The sequence below is a fragment of the Callithrix jacchus genome, chromosome 8 (genome assembly GCF_049354715.1).
Source record: "Callithrix jacchus isolate 240 chromosome 8, calJac240_pri, whole genome shotgun sequence".
NCBI lineage: Eukaryota > Metazoa > Chordata > Mammalia > Primates > Cebidae > Callithrix > Callithrix jacchus.
This window is the reverse complement of record NC_133509.1, coordinates 49,870,001-49,883,772: the sequence shown is the minus strand read 5'-3', so window position 1 is coordinate 49,883,772 and position 13,772 is coordinate 49,870,001. Positions and strand designations below refer to the sequence as shown.

At 43.3% G+C, this 13,772-nt stretch overlaps 1 protein-coding gene and 1 long non-coding RNA gene across 11 annotated transcripts in view; both read right to left on the bottom strand.

Moving 5' to 3' along the window:
* Positions 1-478: 478 nt before the first annotated feature.
* On the bottom strand, positions 479-7,915 carry LOC118144862 (uncharacterized). Of its 3 annotated transcripts, none has more exons than XR_004729722.3 (4): positions 7,804-7,915; positions 3,202-3,404; positions 2,369-2,541; positions 479-701 (listed from the first exon to the last, which is right to left on the bottom strand). It is a non-coding gene; the product is annotated as an uncharacterized LOC118144862 (long non-coding RNA). The 3 variants fall into 3 exon arrangements; XR_004729723.3 differs by lacking the exon at positions 7,804-7,915 and adding an exon at positions 3,903-4,011; XR_004729724.3 differs by lacking the exon at positions 7,804-7,915 and adding an exon at positions 3,773-3,951.
* Positions 7,916-11,870: 3,955 nt separating this feature from the next.
* The window catches only part of MEIS2 (Meis homeobox 2), a 208,841-nt gene continuing 206,939 nt past the window's right edge, over positions 11,871-13,772 (bottom strand). For all 8 annotated transcript variants that reach the window (XM_009005587.6, XM_009005586.6, XM_003733947.6 and 5 more), the window contains one exon: positions 11,871-13,295. Coding sequence is in view for 4 of the 8 variants with exons in the window: in XM_009005586.6 (XP_009003834.1) it covers positions 13,009-13,295 (287 nt within the window). In the remaining 4 variants the exon portion in view is untranslated. The remainder of the gene's footprint in view (positions 13,296-13,772) is intronic.

The window sequence follows — 13,772 nt, the reverse complement described above, 5'->3', positions numbered from 1 at the left end:
CTCTTTCGTCCAGGTGAGAATGAAGGGCTTCCTCTGTAAGAAGGGAGATTACGAATTATGTTGTTTTTATTTTTTAGAATCACGCTTGAGATTGTGTTCACCTGGCAAAGTGGAGAGTTTGAAGCCGAGAAGAGTTTGAACAAATGAAGCCGAGAAGACTTTGGACAATACCAAATAAATATTGTGAATGATAACTTGTGTTAAAGCTAAAACTTTTGCACAGTGACCGGGACTGGCTCATTACTGGAACAGAACTAACCCTCCCAGTACATTGTCAGTGTGTGTACACCGAGTTCTCAGTATCTTCAACATCCCAATTCTCTTGGATTTCAAAAAGTGATTGGGCTGGCACAGTCCAAGAGCCTACTTCTGTGTATTTTTCCTAGAAATCCTTTGACTAAATGGATCAGCATGAAATAGACAAAGACAAGCAAAATAGAGGAAGGGGAGAGGAAATTAATTCTGGGAGAGGTGAGGAGAAAGGGGAACAGGGAGAAAGAGGAAGAGGAGGGGCGGGAGGGAGGGAGAGATTTTTCACACGTGCAGACCAAGGGCTTTGAAGCCTTCGACCCTGACCCCCAAACCCAAGTGCATCTCACAAAACAGGTTCGGCTCATATTTCAGGCGGTCTCCTGGCCCGGCGTCCGCTGTCCCCGGGGCCTTAATTCACTCCTGCCCTCTCCGCGCAATGACTTTCGAACCTGGGAAAATAATTGCATTAGAGCAGATTACTTATCCGTCTTTTTCTGTTCGACAGAAGTCTATTAAACTCAACACAGCCATTACCAGCTGAGCTCTAGAGCGCGCCTTCATTAAGAAAATTAAAATCATACTTTTGAACCTAAGCAACGCCTGCGCAGGTCTCAGGCGCCCGTGTCAAATCCCTGTATTTTCGCGAACCTGATTTTTCCGCGAATCAATGTCTGCTTTTTGGATACCGTAGATCAGGGTGTAAAGATTGAGTGTGATGACAGCTTCTCGGAAGATAGGGACGCCAGAGCTCTGAAAGTACCATCTCTCTTCTCTGTCCCTCTTCCTCCTCCCGCCGCCTCCTTTCCTGGGGTGGCTCTTTTCCCAGGAGCTTTCCAGTCAGACGCTGCACACCTGTCCGGGCGTGACCCGGGATTTGGGTAGCAGGTGGGGGCGGCTGAGGCGACAGGGAGGGGATAGTGGGTTCGGGGCCCGGAAAGCCCGCGGGTGAACTTCCCCAGGTGACGTCTGCGGCCGGAGCCCCCCACCGAGTGCACGTGTTTCACACACGCGCGCGCGCACACGCACCAGAGCGCGGCCGGGAGACTGTCCCCGTCCATCGCGTTTCACAGCCGCTCCGGGGCCAGTGTGGCCTGTGAGCCTTTTGTCCATCCAGGCGCGGGAGCCTGGCTGGGGAACAGGGCAGGCCGTTACGTACGCCTCGGATAGGGAGCTTACGTCCCTTTGGCGGGGTCTTTGGCCTCTGGGGGCCTATCTGAGTTTGCTCCTTGGGTTTGGTAAGAGTGGCACTAGCACCGGGTACCCCTCGGGGACTGTGGGCGGAATCGCTCCGGCTCCTACCCTCTCCGGTGCCCCAACTTGGGGCGGAGGGAACAGGTGGGAACTGCGGGCTGGAAGGAGGGCGACGTCCGCTACCTCCCCTCCCGAAGCCTCTGGGTAACATCTCCCTTTGCTCTAGCGGAGTTAGGATCTCCAATTCCACTTTCAACTGAAAACCTCATCTGGCGGGACAACTGCCTGTCTGGTCAGTTAGGAGCGGGTGCGTTTACATTGATGTTTTTGTGGCATCTGGAAATTTGCGGTGTTTCAAGAATAATTTTTAGCATATTTTTCCTGTTTGTTAGCCACTGCCCTCCGTTTCTACATTTGGCTTTAAAAAAATGTTAATGACTGTGTGTATCTCTGAAAGGTTCACCCAACTCAGGACTCTAAAGGAAAACATAACGCCTTTTGCACATTTTGGGGGCATCCTTCCCTAGGGTTCTAGGAGCAGAGAGGTGCTGCTTCCTTTTTTTTTTTTTTTTTTTGGTCAGAATTCTCAATCATAGAGTTCTCACCCCCTCTTTCTCTGTAGAATGCGGCTTTGGGATTTATTAGGGGAAAATAGTATAGCACCCCCTCCTCCTCCCTATCAGCACTCAAATACAGGATTGGATGGAGTTGCTTGAAAGTGTATATATTGTTGTTCCTTGGCAAGTGTCTAATTCTCTTTCTCTCAATTTCTTTCTGGTACAAAAGCCTACAAAACTCAAGTGACGAAAGTCAACCAAGAGTTGTGGACAAGGGAACATCTTTTACATCTCCGCAGCTTTCAACTCGCTAATTGGTGAATATTAAAAATATTTTTCCCGGAAAGGAGGAAAACAAACAAACACACCTACACTGCTGTTGTTAGTGTTTTCTTCTCATCAAATGCAGACACATCATTGGATTTCTTTTTTCTTTGTAGCAAAAGATGAGGAAATCAGAAGCGAAATGCAGCCTTTCAACAGTAACAATTTCAAGAGTTTGTGCAACACTTTTTCTTGCTTCTGTTCTCACTTCTTTGCCCTTAAAGTGAAACAAAAACAAAGATACAAAAGGAGGAAACATCATTCTTAGTGAAGAGTTTATTCTGTTGCCACAATAAAGTGATGGGGGCAGTTAACAGCTACTTGAGATGGTAATGCTTAGTGATCCCATTCTTTTAATCATAATCTTCAAGTGGTTTAAGATTAATGGCAAGGGGTGTTTTCCGTCTTTACCTAAGGACCTTCGAATTAATTTACTCAGAACATTGACCAGACTGCCAATGTCTCCAAATTTCATTAAGTCAAACCGAGACAATACAATGAGATGATCACATTTCTTTTATATGTGAGTGTCTTACTAAAAATGTTTTTATTTGGATTCAACTGCTATGAGGGCCACCTCCTTCCTTGTCTTTATTACCTTATTGTCTTTGTATAGATATGTAGATAGCTAGATATAGATGTTTTGTATTTATACCCACATACATATATTTGAATAGACCCATATGGTCTGCAGATAACTTCCCTTCCACTTGTGAGCTTAACAGGGACCTTTTAAAAAGTCAACCCCAGTGGCAGCCAGCAGGTTCTGCTCCCTCAGAGCAGGATTTATATTTAGAGTCAGTTTGAACCCAACGGACTTCCTCAAAACAGACCCCCCAAAATGATTACAGCTTGGAGTATAAATATTTAACTTTACCTCAGTTGCCACAATGGCCCCAGCAATTCTTCAGACACTATCAGACTGAGGCATCACTTCACTGACCTGAAGACCCGGGCTGTCTCCCACCTCTGCCTTGCCCTAGAAGCGCTGGATCTATGGAGTCGCCAGGTCCCTGTCGCCTCCCGGAGCGTCGCCAAAGATGGTGGTGGGGGTTGGAGAAGGGGTGACACACAGGGATTCTGGGAGAAGCGAAAAAGGAAAATGGATTTTTAAACCAGAGGGTCCTGCCACTCTGGCAAGAAATCAAAGTCCAGAGACACACCTTTCCCTTGCTGTCCTCCCTACCCGTGTTACTTCCCCCGCGTCTCATTTCTGAGTACTGTTTGAACAAAATCCCGAAATCCGGGACTTTGAAAAGCAAAACCAAAAACTCCCCCAGAAACTAAAGTCGTTTGGCAATGCAGATTGACACTCTTCATGTGGGGTCTAGTTGCGGTCAGAAGACTTTTCCAAGTCAGGGCTGCGTTGCCAGCTCCCTTCCCAAGAGTGGAGGCTGGCGGTGCAGGCAGCGCGGCTGCCAGCCCGAGATTGCTCCGGCTCTCGTTACCTGTGCGCCCTCGCGTTACATGGTGCTCATAAATCCCGCGGCAGATTAACTGGGAAACCAAGAAAATGCCTGTATGCACCGAACCGTTGAAAAAGAACCAAAATTATCTCAGATAGTAGTAGTCTCACACCTTGCATTGGAGGAGAAACACTATAGGAAGATCAAATGTCAAAGACATCGGCGGTTTATCTTGGTGCACGTCAGCTACCCTTTCCGTCTCCAGCAAAATTAAGAAATACGACCCTAAAAAGAATAGACACGAGTGGAAAAGACGTGTGTGTGTGTGTGTGTGTGTGTGTGTGTGTGGTCAGCTGCGGTGACAACTTTTCAACACGTTTTCTGCTTAAAAAAATAAAAAGATTGGGAGAGGTTCTGGTATTGCTTTGCGTTGCAGCAAAGGGTCATCATTCTGGACAAGGAACCCTCTGAATTCCGCAAGCTATTCCTCAATACTTTTCTCAAACAGTGCGAGTTTCCTGTGAGTTTAATTTTGTGAGGACGCAAAATATTGCTTTGCTTTGTATTTGGCCTCTTTCCCCATTAGATATCCATTTTTTAAAACGTCTACAGAATCTATGAAAAACATTTCCTTGGACTCAGAATCTGCAGGTCGGCAGGAAAAACAAACTATAGCGAAAACCCAGAGAATAAAGAGATGTAGGAAAAGGAAATGTGTCCCTTTACTAAGGCTTTTGATGGTTTATTCCCCAGAGGCCATGTGAAGGTTGGGGGGGGGTTCTTTCGCATTTTATTATTTTTACCACTAATTCGTTTAAATGTTCAGTCCTTGACAAGCTATTCCTCTGCCGCGGGGTTTTGCTGGAGAATGGACGTGGGGGCAGTGGAAGGAGTCAGTGAAAGGTGGGGTGCGCAGAAAAACATGATTCGCTTTACAGGGGGCTGACCCGCAGCGTTCTGCTGTACTGGCCAGCAGGGGGCGCTCTGATGTTAGCTCTGGACTAGACAGCAGAGCCACTCTGAGCTTGCAAGACAGGCTTAGCAGTTTCACGCAGCTGCAAAAGGAAAGGGAGGGGGGATTGTAGCTCCTAAATCCTCAACAGCTATTCCACTTGGGTTATTTACCCTGGGTTCGAAATGCATCTACGTCTCACCTTACCTACCCATCCCGCTTAATAGTGCATCCCTTTCTCCGTTCACCTCTTTCTTTTCATCTGCATCTACGCAGCACATGTATAATCTCTCTCTAGCCTTGAAATATACATTAATGCAACTTCTTAAATGCGACGATGAATAGTCAACATTTTTTTCGCCTGTTAGTTCCGCTGATCCAAGCAGGATTTATTTGCAGATCTCAGGTCCAGGAGCCATAATGCATGATTTTTTCCCCCTTAAATAAAATTGGTCAAATGTTGACAACCTTTAGGCCAATCTAACACTCAAGATTAGTGATGGGAAACTAATGAGAAAATATCAGATCGCCCAGCCTGAGGGCTGCCAATTAAATCTTCACTGATTGAAAAATAAAAGCGGACTTGGGGTGTGAGCCCAGCTCAACTTCAACTATTAATTTAACATGTTGCTGGGTCCGTGCCTTCTCTTCTCTAAACGGCTTCCCGTAATAGAGCTTTCTCCTCTTCAGCCCTCAACCTAAAAGCCAAATGTTATTTCTTAGAATATTTCAAGAGGTCCAAAACAGGATGATCGTCTCTTACGTGGTAAATATTAGGCCTTTAAGCAATATGATTTAACTAATTAGAAAATTTACATCATTAAGTCTCAGGGAGAGAAAAAAAAGAGAAACAAATCTGCCAGTCATTTTAAAGGAGACAGGCACTATTGAAGTGTGAAGAAATCGGCTCTAATTCAAAAAGGCAATCGGGCAGAAAAAGCCCTCAACATTACCCTGCTAGTTATTAATCAGAAAGGGCTCTCTCCTCCCCACACCTCCTCCCCTCTAAGCATTGAGTTTAAGTTCGTTTTTTTGCCAGTGGCCCATGTCATATTTATATTGAGGTTTTGTCTGCTAAAGGATTAAAATTTGAAAATGTTTCAATAAAAGGAAAACAGAATCCTCAAAGGGAAAAATATTCACAGAATCACCTCTCTTTCAGACAAGTAAACTTGTAATAAACACTTCTCACGCCCCTCTTATTTTCTTTTTCTAATTCCTTCGTCTTTCTCCCCATTAAGTTCCTATTTTGAAACCTGCTTGGTGAGAACTAAAGTCTTTGTGTTCTGCTCCCCTCCCCCTCCTTTCTTGCTTCTCCTCCCTCCTCCAAAGCGAGAAACTTAGACTGAAAGCAGAAAAGTACAAATACATTAACAAAGCCCCACTCACTTGATAAAAAGGCCATGGTCTAGGCTTACATGTCAGGAATCTAAGGGAAGGGGGCTCTGTCGGTGGGTCTACAGACAGAAGATGATGCACTAGAAATTTTCCCCACCTATGTATACTATTCACTATAGTGTGTGGTTAGAGAAAAAGGCAGGCAGGTGGGTGAGAATTATTTTAAAGTGTATTGCGGTGTTGTGTGGCTATTTCTTTCTTCTCCTCTTTTCTTTTCAGCTTAAAACAGCAGCCTCATTATATCTAGGTGCCCCTTCCCATCATACTCTTACTTAAGCCCTTGTGCACCACACACATCGCCTGTGCCCTAGTCTTCTCATTCCCAGCAAATTAACAGAAGAGGGAACTGCAAAAGAAACTTTGTGCATCCCATTTGGAAACTCAGGCCCTTCCTGGCATCTCTGAGGATTTATTCTTAAACGGATATTGGCTTCAAAAAAATGTAATAGCAAGCCTTAGATATTCAATTTTCCTTCATTATTATTTCTTTTTAAATTATAAAGAGGTCCCCAAGGCTCATTTTTCTGCCTTGTCCTATTCTTCTCTCATTATGTTCCCTCCTGGCCTCATTTTCTTCTTCTCCTCGATGCCTGACTTTCTGAAAGTTTCACTACCTCATTTCCTATCAAGTCACTGGGCCTTAGAATTCTCCAGTCTTTGGGTTTCTGCTGGCCTTGAGCAGCTCCCCAGCATTAGTTCAATGCCATATATTCCCGGTTACCAGATTTCATCTTTGCAGGAGAGAGCAGTAGCAGACCTGGGCTATTAACACACCACAGTTAATTCTCTGCGGGAACTTTTACTAGGTGGGACTTGTGGAAGGAGAAAACATCTGTAAACTGTGCATGCTCCTGAGGGTGCGGAATAATTTCTGATATAGAGGCCAGAACACATTAAATATGACCAAATTTGTGAACGAGCCAGTTCCAAGTTACCATTTGGTTAAATAAGGAAAGGGAAGAGAAAAGGGGGACACTGGGAGGAGTTTAGAATGCTCCCTAAATGCAGCTCCTTTTCTGATCATTAAAGAGCAGATGTGAGTCGAACGTGCTCCCCTAGGAGAAAGATGAGAGTAAAATGGACACCTCATCATTTTCAGGAGGCCGGACACAGAGAGGTGAAAATAGACAAGACAATGGCCTCTGGCGCTGATGGGCTTCCTTGGCGGGCTCTTTTGCCCCGTCCCTCTCAGAACCCTTCTTACCTTTGTTGCTTCACTTTGATACTAAACCATGGGATGTTCCTGGGCTAGTTTTCTCGAGAGGAAAAAGACCACTAGAATCAACCCGTCTCCTGCATCTACTCCGAAGTCAAGAAGCACTACAATAAAATTTACAGCGCCTTTAACAACTCGCAAGTAAAGCATTAAAATTCGCTTTAATTGAGAAAATATTGATTTTTAAGTCTAGAAAAAGAGAAATCGTAATTTAGCTTCAAACTTTCAGGTGAGAATATAGCGTATTATGTCGCCGTATAATGGATTCACCCTTTATGCCCATGCAACACCACATCTTTAATTGCGCTACTTTATGAAGTGATAAAGACAAAAGATAACCCGACTTAGCCAAACGCTTTTTAAAACGAAGACCTAGAGTCATTTCTTTTACCAGATATTTGTAAAAAGAATTACCTCCTTTCTTGAAGCAGAAAAAAAAAATACCCCAAAGGGAAGAAAGAAATAAAAAAGAAAGGAAAATCACAGACTAGTCTAAAAGCAACTCACATTAGCAAATCCGTTGATATTCTCTACCAAAGGAGGGATGAAGCCAACATTTAGAGAGAATGCATTCACGGGCAGAATTGCATCCTCCTTTAAACGAAACAAACCTGGGTCTATTTTCTCACTTTACTCCTCCGTCCTTTTTTTGGGGTGGGGGTTAGGGGGAAAGGCAGCGGGTCCAGAATCCATTGGTGGACAGGGAAGGGAAAGAAAATCAGGCTTTCTATGTTATTTCTGTATCGGTTTTTGGTATTATAGAGGAGTAAAGAAGTTTTTGTGTGGTGGTTTTTCATTGATCAGTCACTCTGAGCTAATGTAATTATCCTCATCAATAGGAGGCTGCAGAGAGAATCATTATGTGGGTGACATTGATAAATGATCGCCCAGGAACGGCCCTCTCGCGGGCAACCCCCACGTCTGACCCTCCCACACACACAATGTAGTCATAGAAACACCTAGAGAACCTCGAGCCCCGCCGCGGAAGAGGCAGGAGAGGGAAGAAAAGCCTCGGGCGGCCGAGGTGGGGGTGGGGGCGAAAGGGGACAGCCAGCTCCAGATCCAAACCAGTTCCAACGACAAAAACAGCCAGCGGCGGGGGGCGAGGGGAGAGGGACGATCTCCCCACCCGGCGGCCAACCCTCCCGCGCACAGTTGCTCACAACAAAGTGAAAATCCGCCCTCCAGACGGACCCATTCCTCCACACCTTTTCCCATGTGTGACCTCACTACCAACAACATCTGATGTTTGCCGAGACGCACATTCAAAGGGGTCTCTCCAAAGGAGTTAAATAATTAGGTCACAAAACTCGTAGGCATCTAATTCTCACACTAGTTTACCCCGCTCCCCAAACCCCAACAAACAACAAACCAACCAAACCCATCTGCAAGAAAACAAAGGCAGCCTCTGAGTGACACCCCTTTTTGCGTTCCCCTCGGTTATTTACTGACTGACCCGGTCCTTTCTCTTCACCTCCTCACCCAGTGTCTCTGATTATGAGATAATGGATTTTGCGATTGTTCTTGTCAGGGAAAAAAATCTCCACGGAACCCCACGTTTTCATCTTTCGACTGTTTTTATTTAAGCCAATGGGAAGGTATTGAGAGCAGTAATTGATTCATAATGATCCATAAATCGATGTTGGAAAGCGGGGGGTGAGGGTGGAGGTGTTCTAAGAGTAAGGGGGTTGATGATGCTGTTTATTTATTTTATTTCTAAAGCTTCAGCTAAAGTAGCTTTGACACTGTTGGGGCTGGGGGGGGAGGAGTTGTTGGGCTCTGCTGGATCATCCATCATCCCTGTCACCCAGAGTCTGCCCGGAGGAGCCGTAGACGCAATCTCCCTTCTGTCTCTACACCGAAACTATTAATATTAAAACCTCCCTTCAAACACTGCCCCGACGGTCTCCATTCTCATCACAATCTGACCGGCCTCCCCCATCATACCACCATTTCCCCCACGCGCGGCACCTTCTCCCAGCCTGGGCCCCGAAGGAGGCGGCCCGCCTGGGTGCGCGACGCCCTGAGTGGATGACTTCAACTGTTAACTGGTATGGGCCCCCTGCTGCCCCCATAGTTTGCAACACGTTGTTCTAACTCTAGCACACACGCCCAGGGAAGGCCAGGTGAGGGCCGGGGTAGCCCTCTGCACCCCTCTCTGCCGCGGCCCAAGCCTCTGTCCTGCCTCCTCCCATGCTCCAGGACGCACGTCCACACCAACGCCGCTGGGTAGGCGGCAGGGGCTGCAGCCTCGACGCTGGGGCCACTCTGCGCATCCAGACACCCCGACACCGGACTCTGAGTAGCAACTTGTAGTCGGAGTCCAGGCTCCTTATCAAATTGCTGGCCTGCTAGACTAATGGGGAACTTGTGGAGGATCCCTGTCCAGTCCCTTTGAAGGAAGGTCCCTCCTTTGACAGCTGCTAGAGATATTAGCCACATTTCCCTTCCCAAATCTGCTCCGGGTTAACAGGCCCGCGGGGGTGGGAGGGGGTGAGGAGGCAGGAGAGTCTTGGTGGACTCCAGCGAGGGTGAGAGGTGGGAGGCGTGAGGGGGTGCTGACCTGTGGGGTGGGAGAGAGGAGGGGTGGACGGAAGACACAGACTTTCCTGGTCTTTTCTTTTTCGTTTAAAATGTGGCTTCTTGCTCAATTCCCAACCCTTAACAGATGGCGACTGCAGTTCTCTCAGAATTTCTTAAAGAAAGGGAAACCTTTGGAATTTATTTCTGCTTTTGCTTTTTCATATAAATAAAAAAGTGTTTTTATATTACTCTTGTTTTGGAGAACATAAGCAATTTTATTCAGACTACAGTATTTCCTTTAACACTATATGGTTGTCAAAACACCATTCCCAGTTTCTTTGCTTTTGACAGCTGAGTCTTTCTTAAATATACCCAAATCGGAACTCTTTACACTAAATAGTAAACCCGAGATAGGAGCAAGTGCCTTCCGGGGTGGTGTAAAAAAAGCATTATAAAAATTGGACAAATCTATCACTTCTCTTTCTTAGCATGGGGTTGGGGGTGGGGGGAGAGCAAGGTAATGCAAACCAATATTACAATTATCATTCATCTTCAAATGTTTAAGAGGGTTAAAGTTAACAGGATAGGATGTGGGTCTGGTGAAGCAAGTAAGCATGAGATGACTTTATTCATTAAAACCAAGGATTGAAAGCTCTGGGCTCTAAACTTCAAAGAGATAATAATTTCATAAAAGACATCCTAAATATGAGCCAATTACCAAGTAAACCCTTCAGCATTTACTGAAAGAAAAAAAAGTTTTTTTCCCCCAGCTGATGTGAGAGTTGATTTATAATGGCGAATTTTCAGTTTACATAAAAGCATTTAAAGTAAAAATCAGCAAATATTTAAAATTTACCAAAAGACTTCATGTGAAATAGAATAGCAAAAATGAGAGGGATGCTAGCTCTCTTTTCCAAGTGGCACAGAATTTCTCTATTTTGTTTGTGTCAGAAGCATTATTTCTATGTTTAAACAGCAACACATCACTTAAACTGATAAAAATTCTTCCTAACTAAAATACAAAACAATAGAAGTTTATTTCCTTGTTCATTTATACAGAACTTCCAGAAATGCTGTCTGAAGTGGAAAGATGGAAGAGCCCCAAATAAGATATAACTACGGATTTCTTCCAAGTTTAAGTTTGCAGAGACAGTGAATTGTTTCCCTGTCCAGTTGACATCACATATCCAGCTAACGTTCATTCTTTCTAAACAAAGATTCCAAATGTAAGAGTTACAAAATTCCAGGACAGTATATTTATTTGAAAATTGAGGGGACATGCAAATACCTGACCCTTTTTGCACACTTTAGCAGACATTGTGCAGCATCAATAAGCTAATGATACAAACTTCCAGGAATGTTGCATAAAATTTTGAAAACGGCATTATACCATCCATTTGTTTTGTTTTCAGAGAAATATGTAAGTTTAGTTACCAAATCATCACACTAGCATCCCTGCATATGGAGGTGTCTGAAATAAAAATATACCACAGTATAATTTATAAAACATTAATGATTAAGTAATCTTTAAAAGTCAGAATTTCAAACTCCATAGAAGTTGTTTACTTATCTATGAACACCCATATGTAAATTTTCATTTACATATCCAACAATACTGTAGTAAGACCGACAGAAGAAAAACAGAGGCAGATAAATTACCTTTGAGCACAGACATTATTTCTTACTTTGTAAACTTAACCCTGAAAAGTCCTTTATTCTGGCAGAGGATGACCATGAAAAGCTTTATCTGAAAGTATATATTTTTTTAACGTCATGCATCTAAATAGGAGGTTGGCATGTTCAAGGGGATCTTTCAACCTGGCTCATCACGTACACATAGTTTCGTACCTTCAGAAGCTTTCTGCTGGTGGAACGTATAGGCCCAACAGACATTGAGAGGCTACAGATGATTACCTTAAAGATTACTGATAAGTTTAAAATACACTCAACTGCTGGGGGGAAAAGCTGTCACCTGCCTTTAACACTGCATAGAGTCGGCATTGTGCAACCTTGTCCTAAAACCATTAAAAACGCAAAAGCCTAACAAAAAATCAAAAATGAAATATTTATTACCGCATTTTGTGACTTAACACCTTTTTTTTTTTAACATAACGTCACAGTCCTCATACAAGTATTTTAATGTAAATTTGACAAAGCTTAAAGGTAACAGCATTTTCTTCTAGTGAGGAACACGTGCTGAGAAAAGAAGAATTCATGGACATACAATACCAATTCCACAGCAGATCTGATACTAGCAAAAACATTCTTTTTTTTTCAATTGAGGTAAACACATAGAATATCTAACATGAAACAATTAATAGACCGAACTCTGTACGAAGTTTGTTACAGTATTCTCTTGCTCCTTTTTATCCCCCAAGCTTTGAGTTTCTGATAAAGTCCTAGTTATGGTTCAATGACCATTAATAACTTTTTTGTGTTGAGGAAAGCTGCCCAACTTAAGATTGTTTTGTCCACAACCAAGGCTCAGAACTCCTGGAAAAGAAGCTCCTGCTCTGTCTTTAAATCTTCATTGGTAAGCTCTTTGAAGAAGAGTCCCCCAAAAATAAGAAGAATTGGCTTATGAAGCACGAACTATAAAGATCTGTTTGAAACTAAAGGACACATTTATGGAGGAACAAAGGCCGGGCATGAAAACACATTCTTGAAGCTGGAGTTCGAGTGATGAGGTTCAGCCAAACGTTCATCATGATCTCCAGTGTGGTTCTTTTCTCATTGGCCCAACAGGTTTAAAATATATACCACAGTCTCTTCTGGATAGTGAATTCACTGATGAACCAAAACAGTCATTCTTTTGGGAACAACACACATAGTGTGGAAAACAAGGATATATATTTTTTTCTCTTCTAAAACTATTTGAGGCAACATAACGGCGTGATCAACAGAAATGTACAAGTTTAACTTAGTTCCTATGTTTATACTACAGTAGTTATAACTCTCAGAGTCTTTTTCCAGAGGATCTTTACATGGACAGAATCGTTTCAGTCAGCCCATGATTTCACATTTGTGTTCTTGTCACATTGGTCCTCTGTTGCTTGATGAAAAATGACAAAAGTAAAAAATAATCACAGCTGTCTGGAATTTCATATTAAGTGTCAACATCTGGTCAAAGTTCAGAAAGTCTTAAAATAGTTTTTGCGTGTGTTTCCTTTTCCCTTGAGTTCCCTTATACTATTGGGCATGAATGTCCATAACCTGTCCTCCAACATTGGGATCTACAGAATTTAACATTGTGGGGCTCTGTGCTGACATAGTCATTCCAGGGTGGGTAGGGGGTCCTCCGTGCATCATCATGGCTGGGTGGTGGGGATGGCTTGGCAAATATGAATGCATTGGGGGTCCATGTCTTAATTGAGTAGGGTGTGGGGTCATCTGGGGAGGAGTGTAAGTTGGCTGTGCCATACTCATTCCCATAGGACCACCCTGAGAAACGTAGTCCCCTGGCATGCTCTGCAAACCTGAAAATAGAGAGGGAAAAAGAAAGCGGGTCAAATTCCCAAACATTTTTATACTTTACCCATCAAAGATGAAAAGAAAAAAAAAAACAACAGACACTGCAAATCTTATATCTAAATTTAGCTGCAGATTCTTGCCAATGTTTGCAGACATTCAAATTGTAGTTTGCATTTAATTTCATCGCACAGCAGTATAATGCAACACAACAGAACTAAATATTTAATGCAACTAAATGTCATAAAGTGGAACCGTTTTGCAAAATGGTATTCAGTACATTTCTTTGATAAATGCAATAAGAATATAAATTTTGAGTCAAGTTTTATCAGTTAACTGTTGATAGATCATTTATTCTTCTGTATTGCATTTGTAAACATGGACAAAAATTGTAGATAGTAAAATAAAATTGACATCTTGTATCTATATTTCTTCATGAAAAATTTATTATACAAAACATTACAGCATATTTATTTTGAAGGAAT